The sequence below is a fragment of the Lemur catta genome, chromosome 1, assembly GCF_020740605.2.
Source record: "Lemur catta isolate mLemCat1 chromosome 1, mLemCat1.pri, whole genome shotgun sequence".
Classification (NCBI taxonomy): domain Eukaryota; kingdom Metazoa; phylum Chordata; class Mammalia; order Primates; family Lemuridae; genus Lemur; species Lemur catta.
In genome coordinates this window covers 148,297,977-148,313,001 of record NC_059128.1, presented here as the reverse complement: position 1 = coordinate 148,313,001, position 15,025 = coordinate 148,297,977, and the positions used below count along the sequence as shown (strand labels likewise).

At 36.7% G+C, this 15,025-nt stretch overlaps 1 protein-coding gene across 18 annotated transcripts in view; it reads right to left on the bottom strand.

Annotated features, from left to right (window-relative positions):
- CLASP2 (cytoplasmic linker associated protein 2) overlaps nt 1-15,025 on the bottom strand; it is a 196,842-nt gene that overhangs the window by 105,201 nt on the left and 76,616 nt on the right. For 9 of the 18 annotated variants that reach the window (XM_045537254.1, XM_045537307.1, XM_045537271.1 and 6 more), the window contains one exon: nt 6,969-7,051. In XM_045537254.1, coding sequence (XP_045393210.1) covers nt 6,969-7,051 — 83 coding nt within the window. The remainder of the gene's footprint in view (nt 1-6,968; nt 7,052-15,025) is intronic. The other 9 variants (XM_045537262.1, XM_045537309.1, XM_045537280.1 and 6 more) reach the window with 1 other exon arrangement.

The following is a 15,025-nucleotide window of genomic DNA, read 5'->3' as shown; positions in this document are numbered from 1 at the left end:
ACAAAAGCCCTTTTGCCATTTTCCAGAAGAAAGGCAGGCCCCTCTCCCACCCCTAATTTTAGCATGATGCACTGCCCTGGAATACAATGCAAGGCTCCCCTTCCCCAAACAAGGAAAAAAAGTGGCAACTCAAAAATTTACTTCAGTGATGGGGTACACAATTTTTTAAACATTCTTTTAGTGGGTATACAAGCAAAAGAAGTTTGAAAACCAGTAAGTTAGGAATTTGTTGCGGTAGAATGATACCTAGGTTTCTAACTTTTGTAATTAAGTAATAGTTTACACATACAGAATACTGGAAGACTAGGTTTAAAGGGGGAAGATCAAGATTCTAATTTCAAACACTTTGAGTTTGAGATGCCTCTGAAGCATCTAAAAGGAGCTGTCAAGTAAACAATCACAGTGGATAAATTATTTTGGAGCTCACGAGACGTCTGGCCTGAAGATAAAAACTTAGGTGTTGGCCGGGCACCGTGGCTCACGCCTGTAATCCTCGCACTCTGAGAGGCCGAGGCGAGAGGATCGCTCGAGGTCAGGAGTTTGAGACCAGCCTGAGCAAGAGCGAGACCCTGTCTCTACTAAAAATAGAAAGAAATGATCTGGACAGCTAAAAATATATATAGAAAAAAATTAGCTGGGCATGGTGGCACATGCCTGTAGTCCCAACTACTTGGGAGAAGGATTGCTTGAGCCCAGAAGTTTGAGGTTGCTGGGAGCCAGGCTGACACCACAGCACTCTAGCCCGGGCAACAGAGTGAGACTCTGCCTCAAAAAAAAAAAAAACCCTAGGTGTTATCTACACAAAGGTGAGAACTGAAGCTATGGTGACTCAGTAAGAAAACGGAGAGTGAGAAGACAGAGTCCAGAACTAACCCTTATGAAATTCTAATATTTAATAGCCAAGTAGAGAAGGATGTACCTAGAAAGAGACAGAGATGAAGTGAACAAGAGGTATAAAATGAAATAACATCATATTTTAAGTACCTAGAAAGAAACAACAAACCAGTGAATGTAGTCAACAGTGCTAAATACTGCTAAAATATCAAGAAAAAACACTAAAACTGATTTTGGTGCTATGAAGATGATTAGTGATCTACTCAAGACCTGTTTCAATGGAGGAAGAAACTGGAAAGAAGTGAAATGAAGTCAATGACAGGTGAAGGTATGGAAATATCATGTATAGACAACTCTTTTGGAAAGGCTGTGAGGGGCAAAATAAAGAATATCTGGAGGATATGGAGTCAGGTGAGACTTTTTTTCTTTTAAGCTGAGGAACCCAGCCATGTTAACAGTGAGAAGGTTCCAAAAAAGAGCAAGAGCTTGAACCTACATGAGATCACTGATTGTATAAATGTGTTAAGAAAGTAGGAAATAATGGGCTTTGGATCACTGGTAGAGGTGCCGGCCTTTGAAGAAGGACCACGTTCCTGAAGCAAAAGGACAGAAGAAACGTACAGTGGGAAAGAATGTAACAGAAACATGGCGTTCCCTTGATGATAATGACTTAATAAAGTAAGAGGCAAGGCCATGTAGTGAGAGAAGAGAGGAGAAAGCCATGTTGATAGATGGAAAGAAACATGTCTGATAGCTGAGGAAAGCAGAGAAGTAACTTGATCACAGAAACATAGCAAGGATATGAGATTGTTGAGGGATCATTTATGTGAATTCCACTAAAAACCATGTGTCCTAACATGTGACTTTCTCTAGCAGCACTATTTCTGGGCTATGAACATAAAAACAGTTAAAAGTTGAGAATCATCCAGAGTTGTAGTTTTGCAAAATGGGTATTTAAAAAAAAAATTACCTGATACTTTACTGAGGGAAAAAAAAATCAGAGAAACAAGGGATTTTATTATCTTGTTTGTAGCCCTACTGCAAGAAACCATAGTATCAAAGCTTAGATGAGGCAGGGTGCAGTGGCTCACGCCTGTAAGCCTAGCACTCTGGAAGGCTGAGGTGGGAGGAGGATCGCTTGTCGTCAGCAGTTTGAAACCAGCCTGAAAAAGAGCAAGACCCTATTTCTATCAAAATTAGAAAAAATTAGCCAGGTGTGGTGGCGCAAGTCTGCAGTCCCACCTATTTGGGAGGCTGAGGCAGGAGGGAGGATGACTTAAGCCCAGGAGTTTGAGGTTGCAGTGAGCTAAGATCACACCATTGTACTGTACCTGGGGTGACAGAGCAAGTCTCTGAGGGGAAAAAAATGCTTTAATGAGAAGGAAAGTAGAAGTGAGAGATGATGAATTGAGAGTGACTATAAAAGGCAATGGACTGAAGATCCTTGAAGTCATGGAGAAGTAGTCGTCAGAGTAGTTGAAAAAGCAAAAAGATCCTGGTCAGTACAAAACAGACAAAAATATACACTGGGGAAAAGAATCTCTTTTCAATAAATGGTGCTGGGAAAATTGGATAGCTACATGCAGAAGATTGAAACTGGATCCCCACCTCTCACCTCTCACAAAAATCAATTCAAGATGGATAACAGACTTAAACCTAAGGCATGAAATCTTAAGAATTCTAGAAAATGTTGGGAAGACCCTTTCAGACATCGGCCTAAGCAAAGAATTTTTGAAGAAGAGCCCCAAAGCAATCACAGCAGCAATAAAAATAAATAAATGGGGTCTGATCAAATTAAAAAGCTTTTGCACAGCCAAGGAAACTATCATTGAAGTGAATAGACAGCCTACAGAATCGGAGAAAATATTTGCTCTCTACACATCTGATAAAGGGCTGATAACAAGAATCTATCGAGAACTTAAAAAAATCAACAAGAAAAAAATCAAACAACCCCACCAATAAATAGGCAAAGGGGCTGGGCACGGTGGCTTACACCTGTAATTCTAGCACTCTGGGAGGCCAAGGCGGGAGGATTGTTTGAGCTCAGGGGTTCAAGACCAGCCTGAGCAAGAGCGAGACCCCATCTCTACTAAACATGGAAAGAAATTAGCTGGACAACTAAAACATATATATGGAAAAAATTAGCTGGGCATGGTGGCACATGCCTGTAGTCCCAGCTACTCGGGAGGCTGAGGCAGGAAGATCACTTGAGCCCAGGAGTTTGAGGTTGCTCTGAGCTAGGCTGACAGCATGGCACTCTAGCCCGGGCAACTGAGTCAGACTCTATCTCAATAAATAAATGGGCAAAGGAAATGAACAGAAACTTTTCAAAAGAAGACAGAATAATGGCCAGCAAACATAATAAAAAAATGCTCAACATCTCTAATCATTAGAAAAATGCAAATCAAAACCACAATGAGATATCACCTAACCCCGGTGAGATTGGCCTCTATCAAAAAAATCCCAAAACAGCAAATGTGGCGGGGATGTGCAGAGACGGGAACTCTCTTACACTGCTGGTGGGACTGCAAATTGGTGCAACCTCTGTGGAAAAGAATTTGGAGATACCCCAAAGAGCTAAAAATAGAAATACTGTTTGATCCAGCAATAGCACTATTAGACATCCACCCAAAAGAGCGAAAGATATTCTATAATAAAGACATCTGCACCTGAACGTTTATGGTAGCACAATTCACTATTGCAAGGATGTGGAACAACCCAAGTGTCCTTCAATTCATGAGTGGATTATTAAAATTTGGTATATGTATACAATGGAATATTACTCAATTATAAGAAACAACAGCGATCTAGCACCTCTTATATTTTCCTGGATTGAGCTTGAGCCCATTATCCACAGTGAGGTATCACAAAATTGGAGGAGTAGCCTCCACATGTACTCGCCATCAAATTGGCACTAACTGATCAACACTATGGTGCTCACACGGTAGTAATATTCTCTAGGGATTAGGGAGTTTGGGGGGGTAAACTCACAACTAATGCACACAGACACGGTGAACATTGTAGAGGGGAAGGGCATATCTCTAAACCTCATTTGAATGAGGCAAAGACATAAAATGTAACCAGAAGGTATTTGCACTTCTGTGTTTATTGCAGCATTATTCACAATGGCTAAAATGTGGAATCAGCTTAAGTGTTTATCAAGGGACGAATGGATAAGAAGATGTGGTATATGTACACAACGGAATATTATTTAGCCATGAAAAAGAAAAAACTTTGTCATTTGCAGAAACATGGATGGATCTGGAGGACATTATTTTAAGTGAAATAAACCAGGCACAGAAAGACAAATATTGCATTTTCACACTCATATATGGGACCTAAAAAAAATTGATCTCATGGAGGTAGTGAATAGAATGGTGGCTACTAGAGGTTGGTAAGGGTGGTGGGAAGGGGTAATGAAGAGGTGTTGGTTAATGGGTACTACTGTTAAATAGAAGGAAAAAGTTCTAGTGTTCAATAGTGCAATAGGGCAACTATAGTTAACAATAACTTATTATATTTCAAAATAGCTAGAAGTTTTCAAATGTTCCCAACATAAAATGATGATAAATGTTTCAGGTGAATCATGTCCCAATTACCCTGATATGATCATTATATGTTATATGCTTTATCAAAATGTAACATGCACTACATGAATATGTACAATTATTAAGTATCAATAAAAAATTTTAAAAAAAAAGATCCTGGCCAGTAGTGAGATGCTTTAATTAATGACTCTAGACACAGAGCAATACCATATAGATGACTTCAAAACCCAATGTGTGACTATGAAGTGGATAACTAAGGTGAAGAAGGAGAAGAGGTCAAGAGACTTATAGGTCACCCAAATGGAAACTGAAGTCATCAAAAATGTGTCATAAGTTTAAGATAATTCTAATAGCTAACATGTACCCACCATGCACTTCATCTGTATTGTCATATTTAATCCTCACAATAACCCTCTGAGTGTGTACTAATAATTCCTATTTTAAGATGAGGAAACTGAAGTACTCAGGGATAAGTAGTTTGCCCAAGGTAACACAGCTAATGTGGTAGAGCTGGGATTCAAGTCTTGGCAGCAGTGGAATATTGTACAGATCAGTACCCAGCAATAATAAGGGGGGGGCGGGTCACAGAGCATGAACCTCATTTAAATGGGTGTAGGAATAATGGTAACCAAGTGATAATGAGGAGAAGCAGCACAATAAACCTACTATCAATTGCTAAGGGCATGAGAGTCAAGAGTAATAAATAGCCTCCCCTTTAAAGAGCTTCAAGAAAAAAAATCAGATTTTGATTAAGGCAATGACGTTGAAGAGACTCTCAAAAAATGAACTTAAAGACTTAGAGGAATTACTGCTTATGAAACAGATGTTTCAGGGGGCACAATGGAAGGTGTGGAACATTTGGAAGGGGGCGTGTGTGTGGCAGATGATCAGCTGCAAGGAAGCAATGAGTAATTGTGAAACAGCTTTTCCTCCTCCATATAGTTGAGTAGTCCTTGGCTTTCCTGATACCATGACGTTGCCAGTCTCACAATAACATATTGAACAATGAAAAATATTCAAGTCCAACTAAGTTTTATTAATTGTTCCTACAGCACTAGTCTTTCTCTTATATGAAAGGTCTGGAAAATACAAAAGGAGGGAGGGATATGTTTTTCCTATTATTTAAAAAGTAAGTATCTTTAAGAAAAAAAATATTTCAATAAAGGTAAAAATACACTCAAATCAGAGAATTTTTTAAAGCTTTCTCACAACTTTTTAAGATCTTAAATAGCTTAAGGACAACATTCCCTTGCAGAGAGCTAAGAAGGTAATACAGACAGTTTTTTAAGTAAAGCAATGTGAGAAATTTTCCAAACATCAGCATTCACATTCATCATACTGGCAAAATATTTTAAGTGACAACTTCAAGTGTTGGCAAGGATATGAAGAAATGAGAACTATCATACCTTTCTTGTAGGAGTCTTAACTGGTATGAGACCCCTACAGAGTAACATCTATTAAAGATTCCATGCAACTCCATTCCTATGTTCACACTTAAAAAATATCTTATTTTGGCCAGGCGCGGTGGCTCACGCCTATAATCCTAGCACTCTGGGAGGCCAAGGCGAGTGGATCGCTCGAGGTCAGGAGTTCAAGACCAGCCTGAGCAAGAGTGAGACCCCGTCTCTACTAAAAATAGAAAGAAATTATCTGGCCAACTAAAAATATATATACAAAAAATTAGCCGGGCATGGTGGTGCATGCCTGTAGTCCTAGCTACTCGGGAGGCTGAGGCAGGAGGATCGCCTGAGCCCAGGAGTTTGAGGTTGCTGTGAGCTAGGCTGACGCCACGGCACTCACTCTAGCCCGGGCAACAAAATGAGACTCTGTCTCAAAAAAAAAAAAAAATCTTATTTTAAGATATTTACTTTTTAAATAATAGGAAAAATATATTCCTCCCTCCTTTTGTATTTTACAGACCTTTCATTTGTAAGTAAAAAAATACATACAAATAATCAAGGACATATGTACAAAAATCTCCATTGCAGCACGACATCTAATAGCCAAGTTAGAAACAACCTAAATGTCCAATCAACAGAACAGATAAATGAACTGTGGTCTGTTCAACACAATAGAATACCATCTATCAATCCAAATGAATGAACTAGAATCACAAATTTTACATTGTGAAAAAATACAAAAACCAATATAGAGTAAAAAGTCAGGTTGTAGAATATTATTTACAATATAACACTTAATGTGCATTTTTAAGCCATGGAAATAATACTGTTATTTATAGATGTGTCCACTCTGACATCTTCATTTATGTCTACGTGAATGCCTTCCAAATTTCTATTGTCCACTAATTTCTAACATTCTCTGGGCTCAAACTTATTAATTCAAGAATCTGAACTTTAAGGTGGACATTGTAAGATAATGTGATTTAATAATACAGATTCAATTTTATTTCAGCCTCACTGAAAGAAAATCTAATCGTATCAACAAGTAACAGTTTGGTAATAATAAGTCAAATAGTTCATTTATATAATCATTTAAGGAAAAAAGAATTTTAAAAAAGGGACAAAGACAAATAATTATATGAACAGGCACACAGGCAATATTCATGGGGAGTGCCACGTCACTTACCTGAACAGAAGGGACATCTGTAAAAGCTTTTATAAAATCATCTTCATCAACTGCTCCAGCACCTCCTTCCTTGGAAGCACCTGCTAATTAAAAGGAAATCAACTTCCTAAGGTTTATTTTTAAGCATTTTAGCACTAAGGACAACATGAAAAATAAAATCCTTTGGATATTAACAGAGGCATAATTTTGAGGGCTATTCCATTTTATAAGAAAGCATTTTAAAAATCTCCAATTTTCAGAAAAGTCAAGGTACTTAGCAATAGTTGATTAACCTCCATTAGGTACTAGGCTAGGCTGGCTGTAAAATGCAAACTGTAAGAGCAGACTGCCTGACCTTCCCCCACTCCCTTCAATGCATTAGCAAACACACAAATATAAGAGAAAGAATAAACATTTAAAAAGTTAGTGACATTTTGGGCTGGATGATTAAAAAAAAATTTGAATAGCAACTTAAAATGACACTAAGTGTCAAGAAATGATGGCAAATAAGTGATGCAGAGGATCCGTGTATGCTGCTATGGTCAGGAAAGCATACGTGAAAGAAATGAGGGTCTTGAAATAAAATTTAATTATTCAAACAAATGAATTGTGTAGTTGAACGAAATGGACTTCAACTACACAAGATGTATATCAGAACCCTGGCTGATACAGGTGGTATTACTTTCTATTTTACACATTTATTTCTTCACAGTGAGAATTCAACAAACAAAATGAACTTCAACTACACAAGAAGTATATTCCAAGGAACGATTAACTTTAAAAACCTCTTCAATTAAAAAGTTAAATTAAAAACATCTTCCCAGTTAAGTTTATCATCTACCAAAAAAAATTAATACTTCAAAACTGGATTTAAAAAATTAACATCATCAAATAAAAAGTACTCAGGATTTCCAAAGATATGTAAAGAGGTCCTAATCTTAAAAAAAAAAAAAATCTCTGAAGATCTTTGTTGTGTAAGTTTTAACAGCAATAAGAGATGGACCGTAGAACAGCATAATAAAGTTGTAAGGCAAGAAAACTGCAAATTAAAAGTAGTGGTAATAAATTTAATAAACTAAAAGGGAAATCAATGCATGCTTGCTATAGAAAATTCAATTACAATACGTAAAATTACAGAGTTATATTTTCGATATTAAAAAATCCAATGAAACAAAAGTACTCTCAACCCCACCCCCATGATCAGTCTTTGTAGCTAACTGAATAACTGCAAATAATCAGTTAAAGCAAAGAAACAAAAAAGAAGATACATAACCATATTATCTTAACTAAACATCTTAAAATATACATTCATTTGCAAATCTCTTGATCTGGGACTATTGTTTTTTACTATGAGTTCTCTGAACAGAATGAAGATGCCCAGATTTTTACAATTTCTCCCCAGTATTTCACAGCTGCCTTGCTCAGGCAAATTGACAAAAATTCCTTTGGGGACCTGTCCTTATCAAGTAGTTCCTAAATACCAGTTTTCATAAAAAACTTTCTTTCCACATTCACATTTTGTTCATTTATATACCACTTTCTTGCAAATTACTTTGTTAACATAATAAGAGCAACCAATCAGCAAATTTGAGAACAAATAATTGACTCCTGGAAAATATGTCTCATCTGTGGAGGAGATATGTGCAGATCTACCAGAGATGAGACAGTAATGACCTTAGTGCACTGAAGAGTAGAAGCCAGGGCTGGGCGCGGTGGCTCACGCCTGTAATCCTAGCACTCTGGGAGGCCGAGGCGGGTGGATCGCTCGAGGTCAGGAGTTCGAGACCAGCCTGAGCAAGCACGAGACCCCGTCTCTACTAAAAAATAGAAAGAAATTATCTGGCCAACTGAAAATATACATAGAAAAAATTAGCCGGGCATGGTGGCACATGCCTGTAGTCCCAGCGGCTCAGGAGGCTGAGGCAGGAGGATTGCTTGAGCCCAGGAGTTTGAGGTTGCTGTGAGCTAGGCTGACGCCATAGCACTCTAGCCCGGGCAACAGAGTGAGACTCTGTCTCCAAAAAGAAAAAAAAAAAGTAGAAGCCAGACAGTTTTAGAGAAGAATAGAAAAGTGAAGGGGAGATCAGTTTGAAGAATTACGATAGCATATACAGTTTACAAGAGATATCATATATAGAACAGAATGTTAACCCGACTAGCCACAAACACAACATCAAAAGCTTTCAAGGGAATGCAGAACATCTGAATAAATCCCAAATAAAACCAGAAAAATGTGCTATTGACTAAGGACACACACAGGGAAGGCTAATTTTGAAAGTCATAATTCACTTTATCATAATACCTTTATTATCCATGAGGCATATCTTATGTGTGGGGCCAAAAGAACTGGGGGGTGGGTGAGGAGTGCAGAAATTAAATGGCTTTTAAGATCCCACACAAGCTGCTCAGAGAAAAGGCTACAAATATCACTATGGCTATCTCAGATGTGACAATCTAGTTTCCAACCTAGACATAGGCATTACCAAATTTGGTAAAAGCCTGGATGATTTGAATAGTTGACCCCATTCTACATCATTCTTACCTCTGAGAGCCACTTTTTCTAATGAGAGCTGCCACTAATGGGAATGCACTGGGCACATAAACAGGGTAAAGACAGAGGAAATGCTGAGCTCCCCATTCTAGCCTGGCTTATCTTTTCTATGTACTGTAAGTAAATCTTTTATGATCCTAGTTTGCCTAATGTTTCCCCTCACCTTGGTCTTAATTTTCTGGCCAAGAAAATAGAAAAAGGTTATCTGCAAGGGGGAATAATCTGTTGAATGAACTGTTTCATTTCACAATCATTCCATTTTCTGGTACAGTTTCAAAGTTCACCTAAAAAATGCTACAAAATACTTTTAGCACCAGCAAGGAGAATGGAAACAATAGGAAGAGAGCCAAAAAGAATAATGGATCCTACTGCCAAGTATTTTCACAGAAGAGGAGAGGAGAGTGTGCACAGCAAGAGAAGACGTATGTAGGTAAAATAAGTTTGACAGCAGAAGCACAAGTAGAGACTGGGCTGAAGGGAAGAGAATGCTAGCTTCTAACTTGACTAAATCTTCCTCAAATATAATTGGGTCAACCGCCACACTAGAAGGTATTAATGGGCTAAACCAGCAGAAGAGCTTTGCCTAGTTGTCTAACCACTTTACAATAGGGCTCAGCAAATTTTCTTGTAAAGGGCCATATATTAATAGTAAATATTTTAAAGTTTGTGGGCTATGGTTTCTGCTGTAACTAGTCAATTCTACCACTGAAGCATAAAAGCAGCCACAGACAACATGTAAATAAATGAGCAAGGCAGTGTTCCAATAAAGTTTTATTTATGGATACTGAAATTTCAATTTCATACAGCTTTAAATATCTTGCAATATTATTATTCTTTTAAACATTTTTAAACATTTAAAAATGTAAAAACATTCTTAGTTCATGGGCAAAACAGAAACAGGCGGTTAGCCTGTGGGCTACTGTTTGCTGACCCTTACTGTAGAACTCACCCCAAGCTGATAATTACTTGGATTGTGTATGTAGGTGGGGAGGAGGGATTAGAAGTTACTGCCATTCAAGAGATATGATGGTTTCCAGTGTGCTACACTAGCTAGAGTAGACACATCTCAGAAATTCCCAAATATTACCTTAGAGGTTTAAGTAAGAGAAAATTCCATTCTATTTAGTCCTTAACTACTACTAAGGTGAAGTGCTGGATACAAAGGTGAATGAGGCAAAGGATAAAATAGTATGCTTCAGATACAGGAGCAAGGAGAACAAAGTCCCAGAGGTGTAGAAAAGAGCAGGTTCTTTCTCAGGCTATAAAGAAGAGAGAAGTACCAAAGAACAGGATAAATTATTCAGAAATAACATGGTGGTAAATATGGAGTGAACCCCAGTGAAATTTATACAAAATCCATAATTCTTCCAGAGAGTTGGACTAATGAAAGCACTAGAGTTCTCTGTACTGCTTTGTACCATTGCAATGAAGAGACAGTTTAAAACAAGAGCCTTTGGAGGATCCTCAACTTTTTAAGAGGAAACAGGTTGAAGAAGATACTCAGTTGCAAACACATAAGAGCATTACTTAAGTAAAAGGAGGAAAGGTCTCAAGGGACAGAGCCCAAAGTCCAGGACAGAATCAAGAACAGAAGAAAGCAATGAATGAGAACCCTCATCTAAGAACATGCACAACCCCTGGGGTAGGGGAACCTGATAACAGATGCCTGGCTGGATTTCAAAATTGCTGTAAACCAGAGACTACTATGAACTTTCTGTTCCTCCCTTTTTTGAATGGGAGTGGCTACTATGTTTATCCTGTCCTGGTACCACCATTGTATATTGAGTATGTAGTGGGCAGGTAAAATGTCTTTAGTTCATAGCCTCAGGATGGAGAGAAGCCACATCAGAGAACCCTCATCTGTACCTGGACTTGATATAGATTACAAGATCACAAACTTCAAGCCAGATGCTACAATTAGGATGAGATTTTGGGAGGATGTCTGTGAATGTTTTTTGTATGTGGGAGGCATGTGAATTATTATGGTCAGAGGGCATACTGAAGTAGGTTGTTTGCAATGACAGCTGCAACAATCCTCTCATTCCTGATTGCAGGCTCCTTTTATAATATGACTTTGCAGCTCTTCCCATTCAAAAGTGAAGTCCCCAGCAAGTGGGGAAAAGTAACCTAGAATTCTTGGATTGAGATAAGACCTAGAAAGCTTCTAGAATCCCCATTTTAGGCCCAAAGGATTCCCACCAACTATCAAACAATGAGTTCACAATCAAAGATTAAATACATGAGAAGGCAAACCATTATGAACTAAGGGTCACAGGGAACAGACAATAGATTTAAAAGTTGTAGATATACGAAATCTCCAGTATGGACTACAGGTATGAATATATATGTTTAAAGAAACAAAGGATGGAATCACAAAGATAACCAATCAACAAGAGGCCATTAGGAATGAAAAGATGAATTTAGAGGGGTAAACGAAACAACTTAAATTGAATAATATGACTGTTGAAATTTTTTAAAAAATTAATTATATTAAAGAAATAATCAGAGAAGTGGAAAATACATCTGAATACATTACCCAAAATGTGGCAAAGAGAAAGAAGAAAATGGAAAGATATAAAGAGATATGAAGGACAACATTAGAACGTCCAATATATGTCTATTTGGAGTACCTGAAATATGTAGAATAAAAGAAAGGCAATATTTAAAAAGAGTGTGAATTTTCCAGGTTGATAGACCAGGAATCTATAGACTCAGGATGCACAACATAACCTAGGTAAGCAAAATAGATAAAAAGAAATCCACATCTAAAACTTTGTGGTGTAACTTCACAACCCCAAAGACAGAGGTAGTAATCAGATAAAAAAGAGATCACCTAGAAAGGAAGAATAATTTGAACAGATTTCTCAAAAGGAACATCAGGAGCCAGAGAGACTATTATTAAATCTTCCAAGTTTTGAAAAAAGATATTGTCTAAAATTGTGTACCTAGCAAAGTTAATTTTTAAGACTACAGTGGAAAAGATTTAAATGCACTGAAAATGAATAAAACAAAACCATTGTTATTATTTAACACATTAACTGCCATATGAGTTATATTTAATTCATGCTAGTTTTAACCCTGGGGCCTCATGAAGCATATGTAACTCACATGTCTCTTTACCTTGGGAGCCACATGAACTATTTTCCAAGTTGCATATAACTCACACACAGAAAACAATAAAAAAACAACAAAATTTTCATTAAATTAGAAAGGATCACTTTGTTTTCTAAGTTTTTATTTTGTTTGCATAATAAAACACTATGGCCCTATGGGAAAAAAATTTTTTATCTAGTGTGGCAGTCAATGTGTTAAAGATGGTATGGGGTTGGCAAACTTTTTCCATAAAGGGTCACATAGTAATATTTTAGGTTTTGTGGGCCATATGGTCTCTGTTGCAATTACTCGAGTTCTTGCAAATGAATGGGTATGGCTGTGTTCCAATAAAAATTTACAAGACCAGGTAAATGGCCAGCTTTGGCCTGCCAGATGTAGTTTGCCAAACCCTACTGTATGTAGGAAACCCAAATTACCCTTTGACCAACAAAGCATACAGAATTTCAGTTAGATAGGAGGTATAAGTTCAAGAGTACAACATGGTGACTACAGTTAATAACAATGCATTGTATTTTCAAAAATTGTTAAGAGAGTAGATTTTAAGTACTCTCACCACAGAAAAATTAAGTATGTGAGATAATGAATATGTTAATTAACTCAATTTAGCCATTCCACTATGTATACATATTTCAACACAATGTAGTACACAATGAATATACAATTTTTGTCAATTAAAAAAATAATATATAGTAAAATCATTAAAAATTCAACTTATAAGGTGGCTGGATATAAAATCAATGTACAAAAATTAATTTCATTTCTAAGCACTAACAACAAAAAAATTTTAACTTAAAAAATACTATGCTCAATGGTAACAAATATTTCGAGGTATTCAGAAATCAACCAAGCAAATGAAAAACAAAAAAAGTAAAAAAATTTTGGAAAATAATAAATTTTAATGAGACAGAGTACTAAATGGAGAAATATTCCATGTTCATGAACAGGAAGAACTGGTATCATAAAAATGTCTAGTCATCCCTAGGTAATGCAATAATAATCAAGCTTCCAAATGGGTTTCTTGTAGACCTTGTCAAGTGGATTCTAAAATTTATTTGGAAAAGCAATGGGCCAAGAATTGTTGAGACATTCCTGTAGAAGAAAAGAGGAGTATTTGTCCTACCAGATATGAAGACTTACTAAGCTGAAATAATTATGAGAATTAGGTTCTAGTACAGGGACTCACCAACTAACCAAATAGAAAGTTCAAAAATAGATCCACAAATGTATGAAACTTTGATACATAAAAGTGATTTAGATCAATAGGGAAAATAGGAACCATTCAATAATAATGTCTCCAAATTCAACAAAATGTTAAGACAATGGATTATCCAGTTTAAAAAAAAAACAAACACCAGATATTTCCTTCTCAGGTACTAAAACTTACAGTAGACATTTTGATTTCCTTAGGAAAATGGAAGGCATTCAAATTCAAATAAAATGTTCAAATAAATATTTCAAAACCCACAGAGAGTAAAAAGAGCAAATAAAATCACCCATAGCCTATGCTTTTAATATGACAAAGAGACAAATAACACTGAAACTTCAAACTTCAATTTATAAGTAAACAGGGAAAATATAAACATCCAAGACCAGCAATGTCAACTACAGAGCCCTTACTATAAACAGGTAAATCAGGAGGATCCAGGTAGTTGTGTACCACAAACATCAACTAAGGTTTCCCCCAAGACCAGATGTAAGTAGCACTTGGAAGGGGGAGGTAACCCTTTGAATTTTGGCAGATAATGGAAAGGAAGAAATAAGAGATAAGGGCTCTGTTGAAACAGGATGGTAATCACAGAATCAGAAGCAGAAAACCTCCCACATGTCATTCAGTAAAGAAGCTGCATTTCACTATACCAACAGGAGAGGGCATTATGGAACTAAGAAACTGAGCACACTGTTTTACCTGGCCCCACAGAAACATTTGTTATTTGTACTCCAGGAAAATCCAATACGTTATCGTAAATGGAATAAGTAATCTAACATCTACATCAGGCGACAACAGGAAGAAAACCAAGAATGAAAATCTTTTCTGCTGATCAAAGTAAAGTAATGCCCTCAAAAAAAACAAAAACAAGTAGATAAAAACTGTCACACACTACTCCAACATGAATTCAATTGTAGGTATGAAAGAAAAAATACCCCAACATTAATTCAATATAATTAAACAGCAATTGTAGGTATGAAATAATAGTAGGAATATCAAATATTATGAATAGATACGGAAGATACGAAAAAACAGCTGGCTAAAGTCACACAAGAATTTTCTTTTAAAAGACAAAATCATCTGAGAAGTAAATACTAAATTACTAAGTATGCAAGAGAGAATAAATATGCCCTGGTTTGAATAAAAAAGGCTATAAAAATATTCTTAGGGCATTTTAGGAAGTTTGAATATAGAAATGAAGTGTTT